We start from the raw sequence: 26932 nt of genomic DNA, 5'->3' as shown, positions 1-26932 counted from the left end.
GTGTTGTAACATCACATGTCGTTAGCGTAGTCTGTCTGTGTCTTTTCTCTGAGAAAAAACATTTTAGAGTTGGTTGTTATATACAGTCTGTATAAGTGTGGTTAATCTAATAAACATTTGTAAGGAGATGGCAGTTACTGTGAATGTACCGCAGGTGAATAGTAATAAACAGTCAGACAATGACTCTGACAATCTCATTCAATCTTGCAGACTGAAAGCACCTTCTGTGGAAAGTGGTACCACACAGTGTGTGTGGACTTTCCCTGTGCAGAAGGCGACTACAAATGTTGTGGGTGCTAAATAAACAGTAAAAAGTGATCCCTGTTGTCTTTGCTTACTGATTGTTTTTAGTGTTGACAATCCACATTGCTGCCATTGCATCTTTCAACATGTTTGTGGGTAGATTTGAATGTACCAGGGGTAAGTGCAGCCACTCAGCCTCTACTCAATGTCATCATAGCAGCAGGTGAAGATGTGTCACAAGTTAATCTAGTAGTGGGCTATGGTATTTGGCCACAGATGGCAGCAGTGGACTGACCTCCATTTGAAACTGCTCTAGCTGCTGTGTGATAGTGGATCTGCTACAAATTGAAGATCATAGGCAAGTTTTGGAAATGAACCCTTGTATTATGTTGAAGAACAAAAAAATGACATTGATTTTGTTGCGGGTCATTTAGATCCGTACTGTGTAAATCCACTCAGAATTGTTCAAAAACTGCAATGAAACAATAGCAACTTTATTTCCCATCAGATAAACATGTAGAACACAGACATACAACAGTTAGACTTTCCATAACTATTTTAGGAACAATTTGGTTTTTCGTTCTTACAAACACATTTCTTTTGAACTTGCCCAACGTTCTCAGTTTTTCAATGCTCAACATTTTCAATTTTGTCCACATGATGGACAGAATGTAACTGTGTACTTTCTGCAGATGTACTTCTTGCATTTCTCACAATACGTGCTTGTTTTAAAACAGGAATCTTCCTAACTAAGATTTAAAACAAAAGATTGCGTCTCCTCCAGTCTCACAAACAGATGACAAACCAAGCGACACACCTGAGTCACTGACTTTATATATAACTACCAACTCTCCAGCCATGTTGATGGATTGCCTATATTGGCTGGAAATATTAATTTCCAGGGAAAGGACACAGGCAGATGATGCTTACAGGATGTGATGTGACGACACTAATGAAATATCGATGTGTCATATTTGTCCAAGGTATATTTCATTGTTATGGGAAAAGAGAATATCAAAATCATGATGACCAATTGGAGTGGTGATTTCTATGACTTTGTGTATATAATTTGGAATTTTGTACAAATGTAGGCCAATAAGGAATATATGATATCATTTCATTCATTTCAAAGGTTTATTTGCATGATTCACAGACAGACACAATTGAAAGGTACAAATGTGTTGTGCAAGAAACGAAATCAAACGTGCTGCAGATGTGTGTCACAGGTTGATCTGGCTGTAGGCTGTGGCACTTGGCCAGAGGTGGCGCTGGTTGACTCGAGTCCATGTTAGTGCACAAAGTAAACTGCTCGCTTTAGTTGTGAAGCAAAAACGCTGAATTCGGAGAAATAAACCGTGCGAGTGGAACGATAACGACGACAAGGGTCTCCCGATCGTTTACTCTTGCTGTCCTGTGAACAACATCGGCGTGGTGTTACTTGTTTGCTGTTTTCGCGATCGCGTCGCGCATGAGGATATCACCAGGTAAACTCGCCACATTTTTAAACATTTTGTTGTTCAACAGCATCAAGACTGACGGAGTGTGTTTGAGATAACCTCACAAGTGTCACAGATGACACATTTGGCGTTTTTTTGCTGGTTTGTCGGTAGGAGCTACTGAAACGCAAGACTGCCACACATCTGTTCGACCAACGCCAGTTGATCTAAACGCCAGTAGATCTGGAACACCGGCGGCCGCCTCGGGTCTCTGCTCCTCCTGCCTCCCCTTTCCCTCATCCACCTGCTGCCTCTGTGGAAGCTCCGCCATAGCCACCACCAAACAACTGAGTTATTTTTACACATCGACCAGCATCCGGCCAATCCGCCACCTTCCATCGTTTATACCGTTACAAAAAAATAAAAAAAACATCATCAGCCCATAAAAATGAAAAATCACCATCAGTATGCCCGATGGCCAGTCCAGCTATGGTCGTGCCATCAGTTAACCCTTCACGTGCCAGCTGTGACACGCGTGCCCAGGGTTGCCGACCCCTGCTCTAAAGCATCTGATTTGGATTCCTGAGATCAAATATATTTTCCTTTGTGTTTGTTTTCTTCCCATTTGTGGCTTTAATGTAGTGTTACATCCTGTTTGTTTGCTTCCCTCTGTATACATGTCCAGATTCACTGTTATGTTTCTATTCTTACATTGCTGTGTGATCACTGTTCCCTCTGCTGACTGATGTGACCTTTTGTATCTCACACTGATACTTGTCATATTTGTATCTGCGCCTAAAAGATAAAAAGTTTTCCACGCTAAAACACAGCTCCACCTCCTGCAGTTCTCCCTCTGAACCACTAGATGTCTCTGTTATCTAAATGAAGACGTGCAGCACAGCAACCACAGCAGCGCTCAGATCACACGTGTCCTGTTATTATGTATAAAAGCATGAAACAGGTGAGACAGGTGGGATCAATATTAATGTTGTGGAAATATATGAAAAAGCAACAGAAGAGTGAAAACATTTCGTGTTTCTAGAAAGATCTTTCAGCTCATAGCTGCTCACAGACTGTATTTACAAGTGACAAACTGCAACTCTACAGTACATCTACAGTATATATCAAATATATTCTGTATTCAAATCTATTGAGTGATGTTTGAAAGTCTTTCCAGGTGAGTTTGATCCAGGAGGGTCTGAAGCCAGAGTCAGACAGAGACTGTGCAGAGACTGTAGAAGGACAGAGCAGCAGCAGAGCAGTCCAGATACACTGATGATCCTCTGTCAGATCCAGAGGGACACACAGGGATGATGCTGGACTCTACATTGTGTCTGACAGTGGAGCTGTTCTCAGAGCAGTTCACTCTGCAGCACTGACAGTCATCTGCACTTCTTCTCATTCCTCTGTCAGTCACTGCTGGATGAAGCTCTCCTCTCCACCTCCCAGTAACATGGCCCAGTCAGAGCGTCTCTACACACAAGCTGCTGCTGCTTCAACCTCTCTGGATCATCAGGACACAGCTCCTCCTCTCTCAGCACACACACCGTCCTGTTTACCATCATAGCCTCCACCTGCAGAGAGAAGAAGGAAGAGCAGAGGAGATAAACGAGTGTTTCCAGAGACTCTTCATCAGCTGTCAGTCAGTGATGCAGCACATCCAGTATAAAGAGCAGCAGGGACTTCAGTGCTGGGACTGTACTAGGACTCATTGTTGCTTCACTTTTTCTAATCTTTGGATTTTTATTGAAGTTGATGAAAATGTTTTTCCCTCCTAGTTTGAGTTTGGACTTTCATTCATTAGAAGAACCTTGGTGTGTCCACTCTGAGCTCTGTAGGAACCCCAACAACAAGCCCAACAATCCAGATGGACGGTTCCAGCTGTTAACTGGAGGAATTCCATCCAAACATCTGCTCTCACTAAATTCTTCCTCACCTACAGACTGTGTTCTTCACTGCTTTAAACTTGGAAATGAATGCAGTCATTGGTCTGCGTGCTGCTTTGTTCAGAGAGCTGATTGGCTGTTGACAGTGTTTGATCAGAGCGTGTCAGCTGTTACTATGGTGACCATAAAGGTCAGAAACAGGAAGTGTTTGTGTCCAATCCTGAAGCCTGTCACCATTCTCCTCTCACAGCTTCACTGAGAAGCTGCAGCTTTACAGGAAACACTGGATCTTTGTTTCATACTGACTGTGTTTAGTACAATACTGGTGACAGCACCACCCACTCACTCCATCACTCTACTTACACCAGAGTCTCCAGTCTGTAGTCTGGACTCTGCTGAAGATCAGACAGCTGCTTCACATCTGGATACTTCAGGTTGTTTCCCCACAGGTTCAGCTCTCTCAGATGGGAAGGGTTGGACATCAGTGCTGCTGCCAGATAATCACAGCTCATCTCTGACAAACCACAGTCGACCAATCTGTATAAAGAATGAAAGATGTAAGTTTATTAGACAAAGTGTGAGCTTGAAATCATTCAGTGTTTCATCATCTGTTCAGAGCTGAAGAAGGTTCAGAATGTAGAAGTTTAGAAAATGGAAACTCCAAACAGCTGAAGCCAACAGGAAGCAGCTTCAAACAAACACAACAAGAGAAAAAACTCTGAATATTTCACATTAAAGTCGTACATTTCTCATAAAAACAGGACAAAGACTTGAAAAAGTCGTGTTTTTCCTTCCAGGAACCACAAGGCTTCACTTTTAAAGGTGAAGTGTGAAAGAAATGGACATATTTGAAGTCCAACACCTTTTTCCAGTCACATTATTAAAGCAGACAAACTACAAGCTCATTTTCATTCCAACAAGTCATCTTCTGACCTGGACTAACAACACTGGTCTCTATGTGCAGCTGGCTGTGAGACCAGTGCTCAGGGAGCGTCTACAAAGTGCAACACTGAAAGAACATCACACACTCATTTGCTTCCAGCACTTTCACACAAACATCTACTGTCATTATTGTCACCAAACTCTGTGGATCCTTTATTGCAAATTCAAATGGGATCAAATGCTCAGACAAAAGAGGGCTATGAGGAAATATGATGAAATGTTGTGTATTAGCAGCAAGTTATTGAATCATTTTCCTCAGAAACCAAACAAAATGATTGACAAACATGTTTTTACAAACTCAGTGTTGGACTTGGATCAGCAGGATAAGCTGATGTTTAAAGGCATTCGAGTCTCGCTGTATGAGAGTCCAGTTATTACTCAATATTTATGGATGATGTTCTTTCAGTGTTGCACTTTGTAGACGCTCCCTGAGCCTCACAGCCAGCTGCACATGGACCAGCTGACATTACCCAGCATTAGAGGCGGGTGTAAAAAAATGGATTTTCCTATTTAAATGGTTTTAATTTGAATAAAGCGATGTTGATTCATTCAATCCTGAATCGATTTTTAATATAAATGTATTTTGCCAGAATCTCAGGTTAAAGCTCCCAAAAGTATTTCAACAACAAGCAAACAGATAAAACAGTAAATGAGAGCAGCTAAACACACAAAGATGGAAACACAGAGCGTGGATCGTTCACTCGACGGCACGTACACGGACACGCCGTCGGGGCTGAAAGTGGACAGCTCACAGATCCTGAAGCTGCAGGTTTCATCTGTCTCCAACCAAAACTGACTGAACCAGCAGCAGAAGAAGATCCAAACTACGCTTTACGTTTGATGAACATCGTCATGAATTCTCTCTGACTTTGATGTTTACTTCCTGCACAGCTCTCTCTCTCTCAGTGTACTTCAAGAACAGTTTACCTTCAAAAATCTGTTTCCTGCATTATTCACTGCTTATTACGCACCAGTCTGCTGTTGTGTTCACTGCTGTCGGCCTCCCAAAACAAAGCCTCATTTCTGCTGTTCAATACTGAAGAAATGTAAACCTTTTAAAATGATGACAGATTACAAACTCTCAGCTGTGTCTGTAATCAAACCTCTGTAACTTTGCTTCCCTTCAGCAGCATCAGCTCATGTTCACATGTTGATTCATGGTTTGCTTCAGTTTTTGATGGACTGCAGAATATTTTGAAGGTTATCTGCTATAAAAAGCCAGAACAGGAAAATCTGCTTCATGTGTTTCTGTTTGATCCTCAGTGACTTTGACACAAAGGCCTCTGCTGTGATGATCACACCTCTGATCAAGTCTCACAGTGTCAGCTTTGTTTTTATACATATGGATATGTGCTGATAAACGATCAGAATTATAATATTTCCCACTGTCTGCTGTGTGCCGTGACCTTTGACCTGCTAAAGACAGTCAGCTGTGGATTATTCATTGTTGTGTCTGATACTTAGAACTGTGAGGAAGAACACTACACAGTTAATCAGGGTCCCCTCTCTCTGAATCAGGAAAGGTGGGCAGGCCGCGTGTGGGCCGCGGGCCATACGTTGAGTCTCACTGTTTGAAATGTGAACATTGTTCTGCTGCAGTCAATGGACTAAACCAGAGAAGAAGAAAACAGACTTTACCATGAAGATCCTCAGTGTGGATCAGTATAATATCAGCCTGATGTCTGCAGTTTAGTGTCAGCACAACTTTCACATCATATTCATCTCAGCACAACTAAAACATGCTGACTGACCTCAGAGTTTCAAGTCCACATCCTTGACTCTGCAGGAAACCACACAGATGCTTCACTCCTGAATCCTTCAGGTTGTTTCCCCACAGGTCCAGCTCTCTCAGATGGGAGGGGTTGGACATCAGTGCTGCTGCCAGATAATCACAGCTGATCTCTGACAAACCACAGCCCCACAATCTGTATAAAGAATGAAAGATGTAAGTTTATTAGACAAAGTGTGAGCTTGAAATCATTCAGTGTTTCATCATCTGTTCAGAGCTGAAGAAGGTTCAGAATGTAGAAGTTTAGAAAATGGAAACTCCAAACAGCTGAAGCCAACAGGAAGCAGCTTCAAACAAACACAACAAGAGAAAAAACTCTGAATGTTTCACATTAAAGTCGTACATTTATCATAAAAACAGGACAAAGACTTGAAAAAGTCGTGTTTTTCCTTCCAGGAACCACAAGGCTTCACTTTTAAAGGTGAAGTGTGAAAGAAATGGACATATTTGAAGTCCAACACCTTTTTCCAGTCACATTATTAAAGCAGACAAACTACAAGCTCATTTTCATTCCAACAAGTCATCTTCTGACCTGGACTAACAACACTGGTCTCTATGTGCAGCTGGCTGTGAGACCAGCCCACAAAACTCAATGCTGACGAGCAGTGGCTAGAAAAGACATGTCCAGGCACCGGACAAATCAGTGCTTGTAGATGGAGAAATCCTAAGAAAACAAAATGTCCCACTTGGGAAGGAAAATGCAGCCCCTCAGCGTTAACACAACTGAAAGAAGCTCTTTCGAAAGAAATAGGATCAACAAAAAACTTACAAAAGAAAGGAAAACGTACGCAAGAATTAGAATATTTCCAGGCCTGGAAAGAAGAAGCAGTTAGGCGAGAAAAAACAAGAGAAAAAAGATAAACAGTCAGAAAAACAGTACTTAACTGCTAGTTTAGTAAAACCAGAAGACGAGACACTGTGCAGTCCTCGCCATCCTTTTATTAATCCACCACCCGTTCCTTAAAGTAGTTTAAAGTAGTTTAAAAAGGTTGGAAACAGACGCCACCGAATAGATATAAATACAAGAAGTACAACAATAAAATAAACAAAGGCTAAATTACATTAGTTTATTTTTAACATATTCAAAATAATAATAGCAAGGATAACAACCTGTAAACTGATATTAACAATGAAACATAGTTGGCATGACGACCATGTACAGAATGTATGGAATGAATGAAAGAAAATAATTCACACGAAAACCTTTTAAATAAAACAGAGAGATGCATCAGGTACATTAAGGCTGTGTCATTGTTCAGCCAAGGAAAGTGTGTGAAAAGGTAAATGTCTCCAGCTTGGGAAAGGGTGAAGCTGCAGATCAGCCGAAGCCCTTGATGAACACAAAATAAAATAGAAATAAAATATTATAATAAACTGCCTGGTTCGCCATGCAACAGAGAACGAATGTGACCGAAGGTTGGATCTGATATGAGGCAAACAGAAGACCGGTCTAAAAAGGTAGGCACAAACCTGTTCAGAGAAAAAGCAAATCTGTGCCGATTGGATGAATTCTAAATTATCTGTTTGCTGAGTAAGATGATCCTAACTATTGAATAGTACTTCCCAAATCCCTAAACAGAACAACAGCATTAGTGACACCTGGGATTAGTCCTGTGTCATCAGCAGGGATAATATAGATTAATACACACTTTTACACTCTAAACTTTGAAACTTCAGCAAAAGAATTTGTGAGAACTAACGGCACCATAAAACAGAGACTCAGAAAATGCAAATTAGTAAGTGGTGAACTGCTTAAACCACAGTTGGTTTTATAAATATTACTGCAAACATTGTTGAATGTGTGTGCTGTGAGAATTAATAGAGGTTTCAATTGTTTTTCTTTGACTTGCTCGTTCTGATTATGAAAGGCACGTCTAAAATACTCTTAGGAAAGCGTATTTTGAGGTATATTTCTAACTCCTGTAACAGTGTAAGTGTGTGAATGCTGTGAGTAGAAGGTTTTGAATGATAAATAAAGGGGTGAGAGGTATTTCTTTGGTGATGCAAAGTAGGATGTTTTAAAGTTTGAAAGTGCTTCTAAGTTAAGAAATGCATGAGTGATGATATAAGAGTTTGATTAGCCTGTAGAAACACGAAAGAGAGAAACAGGAAATATGGCTCTGAGTGCTGTGTGTGTGTGACAGGAAATGGTGTGTGTGACAGGAACTTTGCATGCCCATAAAAGGAACTGACTGTGACAAGTGAGCACCCAGAGAGAGAGATGAGTTAAACTCTAGGCAGATAAAGCGAATGGAGGTTTTAAGAAAAGAAATGAAAAGGATATTAATTGTATGCTTTAGTGTGTCAATACAGGTTACAGATAAATAAAGGTGGACTTTCCTCAACCTGGATTTTGAGTACAGCGGCAAAACCATAGATGAACATAATTGGGAGAAAAATAGGCCAGATTTTGGCTTAAAATTTTACAGCTTGACCTCCCTCTTGTCCCGATCCTGAGAAGAAGCTCATAGGACAGTTAATCTCCTGATGAAGACCAACAGAACATCGTGGACTTCAAGAATTAACAGCAGGCAAAAAGACAGTGCAACTGAAACTACACTGACGATACCAGCAGCAGCATGGAAGAAAAGCACGTGATGGAAAATGCACGGTGAACTGCAGGCTGGTAAGAACAGTGTGACATGACTGTTTAAAGACACTGAATGTGATGTTTGGCCAGGCTGGGACTTAATCTAAAAGGCAAATACTGAAAAGAAACAGAAAAGGAACAGACTGTGTTGATGGAGATTTGAAGGCCACACAGGACACTGTGAAGAGAGTGACAGGGACCAGTGAGAGGTGAAGCCCAGACGAGTTCGACTGCGAGAAATTAGAGCTTTGTACTTCAAGTACTTCAAGTACTTCAAGAACAGTTTACCTTCAAAAATCTGTTTCCTGCATTATTCACTGCTTATTACGCACCAGTCTGCTGTTGTGTTCACTGCTGTCGGCCTCCGAAAACAAAGCCTCATTTCTGCTGTTCAATACTGAAGAAATGTAAACCTTTTAAAATGATGACAGATTACAAACTCTCAGCTGTGTCTGTAATCAAACCTCTGTAACTTTGCTTCACTTCAGCAGCATCAGCTCATGTTCACATGTTGATTCATGGTTTGCTTCAGTTTTTGATGGACTGCAGAATATTTTGAAGGTTATCTGCTATAAAAAGCCAGAACAGGAAAATCTGCTTCATGTGTTTCTGTTTGATCCTCAGTGACTTTGACACAAAGGCCTCTGCTGTGATGATCACACCTCTGATCAAGTCTCACAGTGTCAGCTTTGTTTTTATACATATGGATATGTGCTGATAAATGATCAGAATTATAATATTTCCCACTGTCTGCTGTGTGCCGTGACCTTTGACCTGCTAAAGACAGTCAGCTGTGGATTATTCATTGTTGTGTCTGATACTTAGAACTGTGAGGAAGAACACTACACAGTTAATCAGGGTCCCCTCTCTCTGAATCAGGAAAGGTGGGCAGGCCGCGTGTGGGCCGCGGGCCATACGTTGAGTATCACTGTTTGAAATGTGAACATTGTTCTGCTGCAGTCAATGGACTAAACCAGAGAAGAAGAAAACAGACTTTACCATGAAGATCCTCAGTGTGGATCAGTATAATATCAGCCTGATGTCTGCAGTTTAGTGTCAGCACAACTTTCACATCATATTCATCTCAGCACAACTAAAACATGCTGACTGACCTCAGAGTTTCAAGTCCACATCCTGGACTCTCCAGGAAACCATACAGATGCTTCACTCCTGAATCCTTCAGGTTGTTGTTCAGGCTCAGGTCCAGCTGTCTCAGATGGGAGGGGTTGGACTTCAGTGCTGCTGCCAGATAATCACAGCTGATCTCTGACAAACCACAGGTCCTCAATCTGTATAAAGAATGAAAGATGTAAGTTTATTAGACAAAGTGTGAGCTTGAAATCATTCAGTGTTTCATCATCTGTTCAGAGCTGAAGAAGGTTCAGAATGTAGAAGTTTAGAAAATGGAAACTCCAAACAGCTGAAGCCAACAGGAAGCAGCTTCAAACAAACACAACAAGAGAAAAAACTCTGAATGTTTCACATTAAAGTCGTACATTTCTCATAAAAACAGGACAAAGACTTGAAAAAGTCGTGTTTCTCCTTCCAGGAACCACAAGGCTTCACTTTTAAAGGTGAAGTGTGAAAGAAATGGACATATTTGAAGTCCAACACCTTTTTCCAGTCACATTATTAAAGCAGACAAACTACAAGCTCATTTTCATTCCAACAAGTCATCTTCTGACCTGGACTAACAACACTGGTTTCTATGTGCAGCTGGCTGTGAGACCAGTGCTCAGGGAGCGTCTACAAAGTGCAACACTGAAAGAACATCACACACTCATTTGCTTCCAGCACTTTCACACAAACATCTACTGTCATTATTGTCACCAAACTCTGTGGATCCTTTATTGCAAATTCAAATGGGATCAAATGGTCAGACAAAAGAGGCTTATGAGGAAATATGATGAAATGTTGTGTATTAGCAGCAAGTTATTGAATCATTTTCCTCAGAAACCAAACAAAATGATTGACAAACATGTTTTTACAAACTCAGTGTTGGACTTGGATCAGCAGGATAAGCTGATGTTTAAAGGCATTTGAGTCTCGCTGTATGAGAGTCCAGTTATTACTCAATATTTATGGATGATGTTCTTCCAGTGTTGCACTTTGTAGACGCTCCCTGAGCCTCACAGCCAGCTGCACATGGACCAGCTGACATTACCCAGCATTAGAGGCGGGTGTAAAAAAATGGATTTTCCTATTTAAATGGTTTTAATTTGAATAAAGCGATGTTGATTCATTCAATCCTGAATCGATTTTTAATATAAATGTATTTTGCCAGAATCTCAGGTTAAAGCTCCCAAAAGTATTTCAACAACAAGCAAACAGATAAAACAGTAAATGAGAGCAGCTAAACACACAAAGATGGAAACACAGAGCGTGGATCGTTCACTCGACGGCACGTACACGGACACGCCGTCGGGGCTGAAAGTGGACAGCTCACAGGTCCTGAAGCTGCAGGTTTCATCTGTCTCCAACCAAAACTGAGTGAACCAGAAGCAGAAGAAGATCCAAACTACGCTTTACGTTTGATGAACATCGTCATGAATTCTCTCTGACTTTGACGTTTACTTCCTGCACAGCTCTCTCTCTCTCAGTGTACTTCAAGAACAGTTTACCTTCAAAAATCTGTTTCCTGCATTATTCACTGCTTATTACGCACCAGTCTGCTGTTGTGTTCACTGCTGTCGGCCTCCCAAAACAAAGCCTCATTTCTGCTGTTCAATACTGAAGAAATGTAAACCTTTTAAAATGATGACAGATTACAAACTCTCAGCTGTGTCTGTAATCAAACCTCTGTAACTTTGCTTCACTTCAGCAGCATCAGCTCATGTTCACATGTTGATTCATGGTTTGCTTCAGTTTTTGATGGACTGCAGAATATTTTGAAGGTTATCTGCTATAAAAAGCCAGAACAGGAAAATCTGCTTCATGTGTTTCTGTTTGATCCTCAGTGACTTTGACACAAAGGCCTCTGCTGTGATGATCACACCTCTGATCAAGTCTCACAGTGTCAGCTTTGTTTTTATACATATGGATATGTGCTGATAAATGATCAGAATTATAATATTTCCCACTGTCTGCTGTGTGCCGTGACCTTTGACCTGCTAAAGACAGTCAGCTGTGGATTATTCATTGTTGTGTCTGATACTTAGGACTGTGAGGAAGAACACTACACAGTTAATCAGGGTCCCCTCTCTCTGAATCAGGAAAGGTGGGCAGGCCGCGTGTGGGCCGCGGGCCATACGTTGAGTCTCACTGTTTGAAATGTGAACATTGTTCTGCTGCAGTCAATGGACTAAACCAGAGAAGAAGAAAACAGACTTTACCATGAAGATCCTCAGTGTGGATCAGTATAATATCAGCCTGATGTCTGCAGTTTAGTGTCAGCACAACTTTCACATCATATTCATCTCAGCACAACTAAAACATGCTGACTGACCTCAGAGTTTCAAGTCCACATCCTGGACTCTCCAGGAAACCACACAGATGCTTCACTCCTGAATCCTGCAGCTTGTTGTTGGTCGAAGACCAGGAGTCATTACTCAGGTCCAGCTCTCTCAGATGGGAGGGGTTGGACTTCAGTGCTGCTGCCAGATAATCACAGCTGATCTCTGACAAACCACAGCCCCACAATCTGTATAAAGAATGAAAGATGTAAGTTTATTAGACAAAGTGTGAGCTTGAAATCATTCAGTGTTTCATCATCTGTTCAGAGCTGAAGAAGGTTCAGAATGTAGAAGTTTAGAAAATGGAAACTCCAAACAGCTGAAGCCAACAGGAAGCAGCTTCAAACAAACACAACAAGAGAAAAAACTCTGAATGTTTCACATTAAAGTCGTACATTTCTCATAAAAACAGGACAAAGACTTGAAAAAGTCGTGTTTTTCCTTCCAGGAACCACAAGGCTTCACTTTTAAAGGTGAAGTGTGAAAGAAATGGACATATTTGAAGTCCAACACCTTTTTCCAGTCACATTATTAAAGCAGACAAACTACAAGCTCATTTTCATTCCAACAAGTCATCTTCTGACCTGGACTAACAACACTGGTCTCTATGTGCAGCTGGCTGTGAGACCAGTGCTCAGGGAGCGTCTACAAAGTGCAACACTGAAAGAACATCACACACTCATTTGCTTCCATCATCCAACCTGAAGAGGAAACAGAGACGCCTCCCCTTCAAAGTAAAAGCTGCTCCTTTTGGACACAGTATCAAAGAAAGTCTACAGTATAACGTAGAAAAGACAGAACAAAGTTTTGGTTGTTTTTAAACTGTGCAGAAATGAAACTACACTAAGCTCAATTATGTGACAGACATTTCATCCCATGTCAGTTTGGCCTCATCCTGGGCCGGATTATCCAGCACACACTCTGACCACAGGCCCAGGGGCCACGCACAGCTGGGCTCCATCCAAGAGACAGCAAACAAACCAACACAATAATAAAAAGCACCATGTGATCTTCTTACATCTTCAAGACAAACATAGTAAAAACATGAGCATATTTGTTTCCTGATAAAATGATGTGACAGGTAGAACAGAGTAAAGTGGTGGTGTTACAGCCTTTCTCCCCTCTGCTGCCGAGGCTGTTAGTCTCTCCCAAACTCAGCTACAGGACTTCCAAATGAATGAAAGCAGCAGAAGTGGCTTTACAAATGAAAGAGGAAGAGGAGAAGAAGAGGAGAGGGAGGCCACCCTGACCATCACTCCAGCTGAAAACATCACACTTCCATTAAAGTTGGTGAGAAAATGTTGAGCAGGATGAGCTGCTGGCTAATCTGGAGGCTGTAGCAGCAGCTCACAGTCACAGTGGGTTTCCACTCATGAAAAAGCTCTGGCTGCTTCATTTCTCATCTCATATCAGAGACTTTAAAGCTTCACTGAAGCTGTACTGTGATGCTTCCATATTCCAGTGAGGCCTCCATAATGATTTCAGCTGTTCTGTACACACACTGTGTGCCCTGTATGGCTCAAAGTCTCTGCAGCCTGTTTTTATCTGCTATCATCAGATCTTCATCATCCTCATTCACATCCCTCACACACTCTACAGCCTCATCAGCACTGACTTCATCTTCACTGACTGATGGAGCACAACATGAACCTGTGGAGGCTGAAACACTGTCCTGTCAAACATCTCCCCGTCACCACTCCACTTCTGTCAGCCTTTAAATGAACCCTGCTCAAGTCTGTCACTTCTGTTTGGAGCCAAAAGGAAAAACTGTTGTTCAGTCGTTTGGAAAGACAACATTTCTGAAAGGACTCAAACTTCTTCACATTTGTCTTCAGACACATCCTGAACATTTAGGAACTAAAGAAAGTTTCAAACATCAATCAAAGACCTGAAATATAGAAAAACAACAACAGTCGCAGTCAGTGAACTCACCTCAGAGTCTCCAGTCGACAGTTTGGACTCTCCAGTCCAGCACACAGAAGCTTCACACCTGAATCCTGCAGCTTGTAGTTGTTACTCATGTCCAGCTCTGTCAGATGGGAGGGGTTGGACTTCAGAGCTGAGGCCACAACTTCACAGTGAGACTCTGAGAGTCCACACCGAGTCAGTCTGTGATGATAGAAAATATAAAATGTGTTATTATAAAAGCAGAAAATCTGCAATATAAACACAGACTGAATGTATATGAAGACAAAACAGAGTGAGGTCATAATCTGATGAATCTGCTCTTCACATCTGTGCTTCAGCTCCTCTTACTGTGTTTGACATGACACAACGATTGAGTCTCTCTCAGACCTGCAGACTTTTAATGAGAATCTTTGTTTGGCTTTAATCTGCAGATGAAGGAGGAAGATGGTGTCACATTTAGGCTTCCATAATGTCCACAGTCTGTCACTGAGATCTGATCCAGAGTCAGAGTGAAGACACACATTTGGACTGTTTCCTGTTTTGACTCCAGAACATTTTGAATGAGTTCAGCTCAGTGAAGAGTTCCAGCTGGAAAGATGATCTCTGTTTGCTACCTGCTGTCAGGTACGACTGTTCACGTCCACACGCAGGAAAAACCTGCTGACTGTTACCAAACGGAGCAGAAATCTCATCACTGGACAATAATGATGAATGAACTCAGAGCTGCTGATATCAGATCTGATTTCAGGGGAACTAAACACAGAAATGATTGGCTCATTTTAGCTTTCTGAGCCATTATCTGCTGGTGTGTCGCTAGTTGGCAGAAAATGATTTGTATTCCTGTTCAGGGCTTCAGTGTTTATGAGTCCAGATCCAGGTGGCAGCAAGTCAAAATGATGTTACCTGTCTGTGTCCAGCAGCAGCCTGTATTCACTTTGAATATTGTTATAACCTGACATGGATCAGTTTGTCTTTGATTGGTTTGTAAATGTCACTGTTTCCATTGGACCTGAGTGACGTACAAAGACAGAGAGGGAGAGAAAGGAGAGAGAGGATGGAGACAGCAAAGAGAGAGCAAACACAAACAGGTGAGAGTGGACAGGTGACCATGGTCAGCAACCAATCAGAGAGCTTCTGTTTGACCCACAGTCACTGATGATGACTGCACATAACCAAGCAGTGTGTTACTCTGATATCAAATATGGATCCTGCTCTTATAATAATGATCATCAGATGATATTATTGTGTTATTTTGTAGCTGAATACGATGTTTGTGTGATTATCAGTGAAAGAAGCAGTGAGGAGGATGGAGAGAGAGAGAGGACAGAGGGTGAAGTTAGAAACACTAAAAGGATTTTTCATGGATTTCATGGATGATTTGAGTGATTTCCAGCAGGACACTTAAACATGTCAGTGGACGTCCTAAAGAACATATTCACTGATATGAAACGTGTCATTGAACAGGATTAATATCAGTGGAAACATGGTGGAAACAGCTGTGACTGCATGGATGTGACACACTTCAAATCTGTTCTCCACTCTTGGATTTGGGATCCATGGAGCTGCTGCTGAGTCTGTACAATAAAGGAATGGTGTGGAAGGTTGCAGCGTACGGACACAAACACTTTGTGCTTACAATCTGATTTTATTTTCAACATTAAACTACTAACCTACACTGATCAATGATGTTAATGATCACATCTGGACTCACCGAGCCTTTCTGCAGGTCCTCACAGCTGGAATCAGTCTCTGTCGTCCCTGCTCTGATGTGTTGTACTTCAGCAGGTCAAACTCATCCAGAACCTCCTCTGACATCTGCAGCATGAAGGCCAGAGCTGAGCACTGGATCTCAGAGAGTTTCTTCACTGATCTGTTCTTTGACTTCAGGAACTCTTGGATCTCCTGAAATAATGAGAGGTGGTTCATCTCCATCAGACAGTGGAAGATGTTGATGCTTCTGTCAGGAGAGATTTCATCACTGTTCTTCCACTTCAGGTTGTTGATGACTCTCTGGATGGTTCCTGGACTGATCTCTGTCTGACCCAGCAGACCTACTAAGAGTCTCTGGTTGGACTCCAGACAGAGGCCATGGAGGAAGCGAACAAACAGGTCCAGGTGGCCATTTTTACTCTGGAGGGATTTTTCCATGGCTCTGTTCAGAAATACATCAAGTGTTTGGAGATCTTTGTCATCAAAAACACGGAAAATCATCTTGGTGAAAGATTCTGATTTTAGAAACATCTTCAGCACCTCTGTCTTCCTGTTGGTGTGACAGTGGAACATGTAGACAGCAGCCAGAAACTCCTGAATGCTCAGATGAACAAAGCAGTAGACTGGTTTCTGGAAGATCACACACTCTCTTTTGAAGATCTCTGTACAAACTCCTGAGTACACCGAGGCCTCTGTCACATCCAGACCACACTGCTCCAGGTCTTCTTGGTAGAACATGATGTTTCCTTTCTCCAGATGTTCAAACGCCAGCCTCCCCAGCTTCAGAAGAACTTCCCTGTCAGCCTCCGTCAGCTCCTGTGGACTCGTCTCACGTCCCTCGTGGTACTTGTTCTTCTTCCTCTTTGTCTGAACCAGCAGGAAGTGTGAGTACATGTCAGTCAGGGTCTTGGGCAGCTCTCCTCTCTGCTCTGTAGTCAACATGTGCTCCAGAACTGTAGCAGTGATCCAGCAGAAGACTGGGATACTACACATGATGTGGAGGCTCCTGGATGTTTTCATGTGGGAGATGATTCTGCTGGACAGCTCTTCATCACTGAATCTCCTCCTGAAGTACTCCTCCTTCTGGGCGTCAGTGAAGCCTCGTACTTCTGTTAGCCTGTCAACACATGTAGGAGGGATCTGATTGGCTGCTGCAGGTCGGGAAGTTATCCAGATGAGAGCCGAGGGAAGCAGCTTCCCCTGGATGAGGTTTGTCAGCAGCTGGCTGACTGATGACTTCTGTGTGACATCAGACAGTAGCTTCCTGTTGGTGAAATCCAATGAAAGTCTGCTTTCATCCAGGCCGTCAAAGATGAACAAAAGCTGAGAGACAGCCAGCTTCTCTGCTGTGACCTTCTGTAATGTTGGATGGAAAACATGGAGCAGCTCCAGAAGACTGTACTGCTCATCTCTGATCAGGTTCAGCTCCCTGAATGAAAGCAGAACCACCACACTGACATGTTGGTTCTCCAAGCCCTCTGCCCAGTCCAGAGTGAACTTCTGCACTGAGAAGGTTTTTCCAACACCAGCCACGCCGTTGGTCAGAACCACTCTGATGGGTCTCTGTTGGTCAGGTAAGGCTTTAAAGATGTCCTGGCACCTGATTGGAGCGTCATGGAGGGCGTCCATCTTGGAAGCTGTCTCCAGCTGCCTCACCTCATGTTGGGTATGAACCTCTTCACTCTGTCCCTCTGTGATGTAGAGCTCAGTGTAGATGGTGTTGAGGAGGGTTCTACTTCCTGTTTCATCACTTCCTTCAGTCACACGTTCACATCTCCTCCTCAGACTGATCTTATGTTCATCTAAAACCTCCTGCAGACCAACATCTGCTGAAAGAAAGAAAAACAATGAGACTAAAGAGAAAGAAAACTCTTCAATGTCTGAACAACACAAGAAGTCCAGTTTTCAGAAATGAGTCCATCAGCAGACAGATGTTCAGTCTTACTTTGTACACAGCTGCTCTGACTGGCTGTCTGCAGTCCAGCTCTGCTTCTGGATCTTTCTCCACACTGGGGACAGGAGGAGTCTCCCGATGAAGCAGACTGGTCCCAGTATGAGGAGATGCACTGTCTGCAGAACCAGTGTCCACAGCTGGTAGAGACTGGATCCTTCAGGACGTCCTGACACAAAGCACAGCAGGACAGCTGCTCCTCCTCACAAACACCACTCCTCTTCCTCTCTCTGTGAACACATTTCTTTATCACTAAAACATTTACTGTCAGTGAAAAACATCCAGATGTGACCAAACTGCAGTTCCTCACAGTTCCTTTGATGTCATCAACACTAATGAGCTGCTCTTCCTGTCTGCCTGTCTCATTAAACACTGAGTGATGAATACAAACTCAACACTTCCTGCAGACTTCCTGACTTCACAATAAAAGCTTTCCATCAGAGAGACAGTTATGAATTTCACTGTTTTACAGCCGCTGTGTGCAGATTATCTGGGTCAGTTCACTCTGAAGCAGCTTAGAAGTGTCCGTGTAGAGCCGTGGTCCGACACACAGAGACTTCTGATTTTCTCTATTTAAACAAACATGATGAAGATGAGCAGGTTTCTCTTCTAGTATAAACTCTGTGTCTCTGGCTCATGATGGCTTTTCAGGTTTTATGTTTTGCTCTCTCCTGCTAGCGTTTTGCCTGCCTGGGTGGAGCTTGTAATGGCCTCTCGCTCTTGGTCCACACAGTTATGATGATTACACCACCTGTTGCTGATTCACCTGGGCTTACCGGTAACCATTTAACGCTGCGGCATGGAGCAGTTTGTCGCTGGGACATTGACCCTCCTGTGTTCATGATCTCAGCTCCTTGCTAAGAAATCTCTCTCTTAATTCACCAGTTGGGTTAACTTTGTGTATACTTTGAGTAAATATTTCCCCGGACCTGGTTACAGACGCTTACCTGTGATTCCTGTGTGTGGCTGTGTGAGTGGAGAGCAGGACAAGAGTGACTGAAGAGGAGTGAGAGTGGACTCCCTTCCCTCTTTTCCCTGGAGCCCTGGACCCCCTCCCCAACTCACTGTACATATATAGAGCACTGTGGTTCACCCCTTTGGTAAATAAACTGTCACCTTTTTGTTTGTCAGAACTCAGTCTGTGCTTGACTTCCTCTGTTAGCCATGACATTTTGTTGGTTCTCTCTCTTCAGGTCCCTGTAAGTGTTTGATCTAAAACATTATATTTATTCTGCTTTGATTGTTTTGTGTGCTGAGGGACATTGTTGCACGATCCACTTTTTCTTATCACTCAAATATCCTGATACTTTCAGAAAGTTGGAGAGCTCTCCTGGCTTGCTTAGTCTTTGCTCTGTACTGCAGTACTTGCACTGGTTTCACTGGGCAAGTCTGCATGTGAATCTACAACTGATCTGACATTGTGGCACAAACACAGTAAACAAACACTACGAGCACCTTGTTTCATGTGCAGTGGCTTTCTTCTCATTCTGTTACTGAACACTGTATGAAAAGCCTCTCACTGCCAGCATCCTTCCAGCCCCACGACAACAAGACCAACTCACATCTTCACAACACCAAGAATTTTTCCCCTTTTCTTTGGAGAAACTGAGAAGCCAATAGGATTGTAGCTCAAACTTGCCCACAGTCCTGCTTCATCACTGCTCACTCCTACCTGTGTTGGTGCTCAGTGGACAGTCATTAGGGTTGCCAACTCCCTGAAAAATAAATAAGGGACACCTCGTGGCCAGGGCCGGGCAACCTAGTTGTCTTCACCCTTCCCAGTGTGGTAGCTCTTTTTTGTGTGTGTGAAATTATTTTTTAACCATTTGACTTGAATTTGATTTAAGCAGATGCATATTCTTTGTGATATGACCATATGGGAAACAAATGATCATTTAGCCATTTATTTTTAGCTCAAAATGACAACATTAACACAGTAAAACAGGTCTCTTTCTTAAACAGAAGCCTGTCATGCTTAACTTAAAATTATATAAATTAATAGAAAGCAATAGAACGAAAAATATTCTTGTAACAGTGCACATTTAGTGCATTTAGTACAATTGGCTTCAGCTGAGGTATTATTTCAGCTTTTCTAATGCTAATCAGCTGCTCCTGTTTGTAAACCCTCTTGTTCCCATGATTACGCATCATAACTCATCATCATTATTCATCTATGTATTACTTTTATGTATTAGTCATCTATTTGTTGTAATCATCTATCCTTGCAGTTGTTTATTACACAAAATAAATTATATTATCACACTTCTGGCCACATAGCGCTGATATTCACTGCACATGCCCATTTTAACCTTAACCAGAGGGTTTAAAAAACAAACCAGTGTTTACATAGCATATCTGCTTCTGCCGTGGCCTGGTGGACAACAAATTGGTTAAGGGTTCCCCGAGCTTTCACGCCCCTCATGTTCTTCTTGTGCCCACCATTAGAAGCATGCCTATGGAAAAAGTGCGCCGGCACACAGTGCAGTGCGCTTTATAGGTGTTATGGTGACCTTTTCCAGCCAGGTGTTTCCCTTTTCCCATTCCTCCCTGTGCTTTTGCAGCCTTTTTTTCTTTCTCTGAGCGAACAAACATTGCTGCTCTGATGCTGGGCTCACACTGTGCGATCTTTGGCCCATTTTGAGCCGATTTTTGAGTCGTGCGACCGATTTGGTGATCGGCCCGATTTTGGCCTTCATCGTGCGTCGTGTAGTATACGTGGGGTAACGAGAAGCGATTAACACCTCGAGCAGCTCCCGATCATCAATCGCTCGTGAGCCGCTCACACGGCTCACGCGCAAACACATAAACGTCGGTGAAAAAGACAGAGCAGCACGGCTGTGCATCTGGACACAAGCGATGGAGGCACAACTTGTAGAACTTTGGAAAGCTCATCAGAGCCTTTTCGATGTGGCATCACAAAATTATCACGACCACAACAACCGTGAAAATAGTTGGATTTACATTGCTGCTCAATCACAGCTGCCTGATCAATGTTTTTCATTAGCAATTTAGCAAAGTTGATGGTGGTGGTTTGTGTGTCTGTGTGAGTGAAAGACAGAGAGAGCGACAGATTTTCTGTTATAACCTTCATGTTATGGAGGCACAGTGTGAGCACTCGGGTCGCATCAGAGCATCGGGCGGTATAGTGTGAGACCTGCATCGTGACCTACCAACTTCTAACCCCTGCGAGTCAATCGTGCAGTTTGAGCAGGAGCTGAATAACGTGACTGAAATTATCGCACAGTGTTTGCCCAGCTTTAGGTGTACTGTCGTCCGAGACTTGCACCGCAGTGTCGGCGTTTGTTTCCCTGTTGGCCATGCTTCTTGTTGTGGTCATCTGTTGTCTTCCGGTATTTTCTCCGCAAGCGACCTTTCCTCGACCAATGAGATGAGCGGTATTGTCATAAGTGTGCTGTCAGCTCATTGGTCACAAAGCAGGAGAGGGGCTGGGAATTAAGTTTTCCAACAAAGCGTTAATTCCATGAACATTTATAGACTACTTTTGATTCTCACTGTATTACGGGACAAAGTGCGTCCCTTATTAGCTCAATACGGGACGTGTGCTTTTGTTTCTACAAAAAAACGATTCCGTTTTTTAAGGGACGGTTGGCAACCCTAACAGTCATAGCCTGCTGCTAGCATGAATGCTAAACGTACTGCTGTGGATGATCAGCAGAAAAACATGTGGTCAGTTTGACTGTTTGCTGTATTTAAAGTGTTTTTCTCAGTTCGTCTGTATTCAAAGTGCATTCGGGGCTTTAGCTGACAGCTCTTTGTGCTAACAAACTAAACTCTCTTAGTTTAAGCCAGCAGACTTTACCAAACACAAAGCCTGCTGCTGCCTCCATGGGTTAGCTTGTGTGACTGGTGTTTACAGCAATGAAATCTAAATCACACTAATGTGTCCTCCAAGGTGTTTGGTGGGAGCACTGAGTGAAACATAAGAGCTCTGGTTAAGCCTCATCAGCTGGATAGGCTGTCCACCCTAGTCCAGGCTTTAACTCAAATCTCTGATTGGCTTTCTAACAATTACCTTGTTAGAACAAGACAGAGACCATGATCATAGCTCCTCCTGATCTATGTTCTAAAATCAGTCAAGTTGTTGCCCCTTTCTGTTCTTCTGCTGAGCCAAATATTCGAAATCTTGGAATAATATTTGACTCTTCTTTGGGCCTTGACTCACATGTAAAGTCTCTGTCTCGTTCCTGTTTCTTTCATTTAAGGGATATTTCTAAACTGCGACATATGGTCTCCTTAGCTGAACTGGAAAAAATTGTCCATGGATTTGTGTCATTGCGTTTAGATTATTGTAATTCCCTGTTTACCAGCTTGGATAAATCATCTCTTTCTCGCCTCCAAGCTGTACAAAACGCAGCAGCCAGACTACTAACTCGCTCTACCCAGCGAGCTCACATCACTCCTATTTTATGTTCTTTACATTGGCTCCCAATAGATTTTAGAATTCGTTTTAAATGATTGTTTTAACGTACAGAGAACTAAATGGCCCCAGATTATTTATCCAAGCTTCTCACTAAACACACTGCTGCTCGCTGTCTCCGCTCACAGACTCAGAGTTTGTTGGTTGCTCCCAGAACACGTCTGAAGACGAAAGGGGGCGGAGCCTTTCAGTCTGTGGCACCAAGGCTGTGGAACAGTCTACCTCTACAACTACGTTTGGTTGACTCTGTGGAATCCTTTAAAAAACAGTTAAAAACTTTACTGTTTAAACAAGCTTTCTGTTGACCAATGCTGTTTACATTGTTATATTTTTAATTCACATTTAAACTCTATATTGTGTATATTGTGCATTTTGCTATTTATCGTACTGTTTATTTTAATCTCTGTGTGCAGCACTTTGTGACTACCTGTCTATGAAAAGCGCTTAATAAATAAACTTTACTTACTTACTTACTAAAATAACAAACAGGGCTGTGAGAGCAACTGAAGTGATAAAAATACTGTTTAAAGATAAAAAACACTTTGATGTTCTCTCGTCACCTAACAAAGTCCAAACCCTGTGAACTATTTTAGCTTTAATAATTGTGGATTCAGGTATCCTGAACCCATCTTTGGACATTTGTAATTAAATATTTTAAAACTCCATCAGAGACTCCTGATGTGGCTGTTTGGAGAAGGAAAAGAGGGACAAAGTGGAGCGTCGAGCTGAGGCTTCATTCACTGCAAACCTACAGTTATGTTTCCTTATTTCTGCTGTTTGCATGTTCACAGCTGAAATAAAGCTGCCTCTTTGACTTCATCCTGTTGTGTTTGGGTCCAATCCTGCCTGCCACACAGCGCTACAGGACAAAGTCTAAGATTTTTACCTTTTTAATGAATCTTTGGTCATATTTATCCAGGAAAACACAAACATGTAAAGGAGTCATCACAGTTCTCTGACCTCGTTGGTCCAGGTTCACCACTGAACTCTGGAGGTTGACCTTTGGACCAGTCACTCCTCACAGACGGACAGCTGGATCCTGCAGACTGTGACCTCTGACCTCTGCAGACACAAACATGTTTTATTCAATGATCAATTCTCTGATAAAGTGATTGAAGCAGCTGTGATCACACAGACTGCAGATAATGCAGCTGTTTCCTGTCAGTAACAGTCCTCTTAGATTAGAGTTCAGCTTTTTACAGGAAAACAAATTTCCCTGAATGCAACAGTGAGACACAGTCTGCCTGTGTGGCTGTGATAGCTGCCGTTAGGAGCGCTCATGTGTTTGCAGTTAGACGAGGAGATGTTACCATCATGGACACGTTAACAAATCCTGCAGCATCACGTGGCACAAACACTTTGTGTTCCTGTCATCTGCAAGCAACAGGAAGTTCATTAATAAAGGCGGGATGGAGACGCGACTGTGATGGTTCTCCTTCATCCAGCTGTTACACACATCTGGGCTCACACGACGAGCCTTTGTCTAATACAGCAGCTGCTCTCTGAACACTTTTCTGAAGAGGAGCTGCACAAACCTTTGTTTGCTTTCTAGAGCAGCGTATCAAAGTCAAACTACCCACTGCTAGCAGCTGTTTCTATCATAGTTTATAATCCAGATGTGTGAGGTCTAAATTTACACCTCTGATTAAAATACATAGTTAAAAACAGCCAATTGTGTCCAAATGTGTCTTAAACCAGATAAACTGACAGTTACAGCTGAGCCTGTGTGTCCTTGGAGACACTGCTCTGCTACAGAGATGCATTTTAGAAACCAGGAAACATCAAAATCCTTTAAATCAGAGAGTTCTTGTTACTAACAGCTCACCTCTCTGCAGCAGAGACTTTAAACTCAATCATGTCATCTTTAGATGTGTCACTCTGTAAGGACACAGAGCTGGGTGGAGGTCCAGGCTGGTTCCTGTGAATAATGATGGAGCAGTGATGTGAGTGCTGAGCTGTGACATGGAGAAGAGTCATGGACAGTTAGAGATGGTCATCTCACCTCTGAGCTTTGGTCTGGCTCTCATGTTCCCCACACAGAGTGCTTTTAGAGGGAGGGACTCCCTCCTCTCTGTCCTCACACTGATCCATGCTGCTGAAAACATCCAGATGAACAGAATCAACTCTTTGGGGATTTACTGGATGATTGAGCATCAAGACACTTTTTAATATTTTACTAATTTCTGAAGCTTTTTACCAACTTTGTTCAAATTGGTCTGCTGTCATTTTATTGTTGACAAAAAGAGATTTTGAGTTTGAGTGTTGACGTTTCCATGTGGGACTGTTGCTGCAACACCAGGATGTTACTACAGAATACACTTTATATTGTGAGCACTTGGATGTTAGTCCAGTGGTCCTAAACTGACACACCTGCACCTGGATTCATTCTGACCAGATTTTATCCCAACAGTGTTTCATACTTAATACATCAGACACAAACTCTGCAGCTGTCATTGTGTGCAGTGTGTGTGCAGTGTGTGTGCAGCGGGTCACTGTGTCCTATGTGTCCTCTGGAGTTCCCTGTATTAAGCACGTAAACCTGTGACACAAAAATCACAAAACTTGGACGACCACAGACTGTTTTCCTTCCTAGTGATGAAGGAAAACGCTGGGCTGGCATGCAAAGGGGCATTTATTCCCTTCAAGGACCCGAAGCTTCATAAAGCACCCCTCCAATAGCCAAACCCACCTGTTCTCTGATTGGATTGTTAAATTTGTGATTGACATGACACTGGCCAATCAGATGAAAGGAAGAAAAATAGGGACGTACTTGTAACTTGAGTGCAGAGTTTCACACGTATTCCTTGGCTAAGTCCACACACAAATTCTTTTTCCACCTACAAATCCTGATTTACAAGTACAAAATATTTATGACCACAATTTGAGCCCATACAGCCACAGACTGATGGAGGCAGGAGAAGCTGCCTACAGTCATCAGTCAGTGGATCCACAGTAACATCGAGTTCAGCTGCTGATCATCAACTGTTTCTGTCTCGTTCCCAGACTCTGATCTCACATAAAACGAAGCAGATTTATGCTGAAACTAAGCTGCACACAGCTGATGTCAGCCAGGAAAACAGTACAGACTGCTAACGTTACCTTAACTTCGAGACGATCAACTGCGCCACAACATTCACGAAAGCGAAAGTAAAAGCGACGGAAGGAAACGCCCAGAGAGGCGTTTGAGGGACGGTCAGAGTCAGGAACCTCAGAAACGCATCAGGCTGGAGTTTAATTCTGTTTTCATCTTTAGAAACATCTGGAAATAGTTATAAAAACGCTGCGTAATAAAGAAAAATAGTAATCAGAATCAGAATCAGAATACTTTATTGATCCCTGGGGGAAATTATTTTTTGTTACAGTGCTCCATTTTAAACCAACATTAAGACAAGACAGACAAGACACTAACTAAGAATAGTACAATATATACATATATATACATACATACATACATAAGTCACTCATAAATAAATAGTTGGAAAAGAAACATGTGTAGTTGTAGCAGTAAACAGTGTGTTAAGTGGATGCGTTGTACAGGGAGATGGCCACAGGCAGGAATGATTTCCTGTGTCGTTCAGTGGTGCTTTTCGGTAATCTCAGTCTCTCACTGAACGAGCTCCTGTGACTGACCAACATGTCATGGAGTGGGTGGGAGGTGTTATCCAACATTGTCTTTATCTTGGACAGCATCCGCCTCTCCGACACCACCTTGAGGGAGTCCAGCTCCATCCCCACAACATTGCTGGCCTTACGGATCAGTTTATTAAGTCTGTTGGCATCTGCGACCCTCAGCCTGCTCCCCCAGCATGCAACAGCATAGAGGATCGCACTGGCCACAACAGACTCATAGAAAATCCTCAGCATTTTCTGGCAGATGTTGAAGGACCTGAGTCGCCTCAAAAAATAGAGACGACTCTGGCCCTTCCTGTAAAGTGCTGTGGTGTTTTTAGCCCAGTCCAGTTTATTGTCAATGTGTACTCCAAGGTATTTATAGTCCTCCACAATGTCAACACTGACCCCCTGGATTGAAACGGGGGTCAAGTGTTTCCTGGTCTTCCTGAAGTCCACGATCAGTTCCTTGGTCTTTGCCACGTTGAGCTGCAGATGATTCTGCTCACACCACGTGACAAAGGAGTCGACCACAGCCCGGTACTCTGTCTCATCATCCCTGCTGATGCATCCAACCACCGCAGAGTCATCAGAAACCTTCTGAAGATGGCAGGTCTCTGTGCAGTGGCTGAAGTCTGTGGTGTAGAGGGTGAAGAGGAAGGGGGAGAGGACAGTCCCCTGTGGTGCCCCTGTGTTGCTGATCACCTTGTCAGACACACACTGTGGGAGACGTACATATTGTGGTCTTCCTGTCAGGTAATCAACAATCCAGGACACCAGAGAAGCATCCACCTGCATCGCTGCTAACTTATCACCCAGGAGGGTCGGCCTGATGGTGTTGAAAGCACTGGAAAAGTCAAAAAACATGACCCTCACAGTGCTCGCCGGCTGGTCCAGATGGGTGTAGACACGATTGAGCAGGTAGATGATGGCGTCCTCTGTTCCGAGACGAGGCTGATAAGCGAACTGAAGGGGATC

The 26932-nt window shown here is 42.8% G+C and overlaps 1 protein-coding gene and 1 long non-coding RNA gene across 4 annotated transcripts in view; both read right to left on the bottom strand.

Annotated features, from left to right (window-relative positions):
- Positions 1–26196, bottom strand: part of LOC143416842 (protein NLRC3-like) — a 129664-nt gene extending 103468 nt beyond the window's left edge. The window contains exons 1-6 of one of the 3 annotated variants that reach the window (XM_076882488.1): positions 25116–26196; positions 24348–24440; positions 24171–24263; positions 23306–23407; positions 17902–18137; positions 15958–17785 (exon numbers count right to left, since the gene is read on the bottom strand). In XM_076882488.1, the coding sequence (XP_076738603.1) occupies positions 15958–17785; positions 17902–18137; positions 23306–23407; positions 24171–24263; positions 24348–24436 (2348 nt within the window). In that variant the 5' untranslated portion in view covers positions 24437–24440; positions 25116–26196. Of the gene's footprint in view, positions 1–14266; positions 14448–15957; positions 17786–17901; positions 18138–23305; positions 23408–24170; positions 24264–24347 lie in introns of those variants that run through there. The other 2 variants (XM_076882489.1, XM_076882487.1) reach the window with 2 other exon arrangements.
- On the bottom strand, positions 1946–12609 carry LOC143416860 (uncharacterized). Its single transcript, XR_013097110.1, has 3 exons — positions 12332–12609; positions 3929–4102; positions 1946–3253 (listed from the first exon to the last, which is right to left on the bottom strand). It is a non-coding gene; the product is annotated as an uncharacterized LOC143416860 (long non-coding RNA).
- Positions 26197–26932: the final 736 nt, after the last annotated feature.

The sequence above is a fragment of the Maylandia zebra genome, linkage group LG3 (genome assembly GCF_041146795.1).
Source record: "Maylandia zebra isolate NMK-2024a linkage group LG3, Mzebra_GT3a, whole genome shotgun sequence".
NCBI lineage: Eukaryota > Metazoa > Chordata > Actinopteri > Cichliformes > Cichlidae > Maylandia > Maylandia zebra.
Note: the sequence above shows the minus strand (reverse complement) of the source record. Positions and strands in the feature narration are given on the sequence as shown.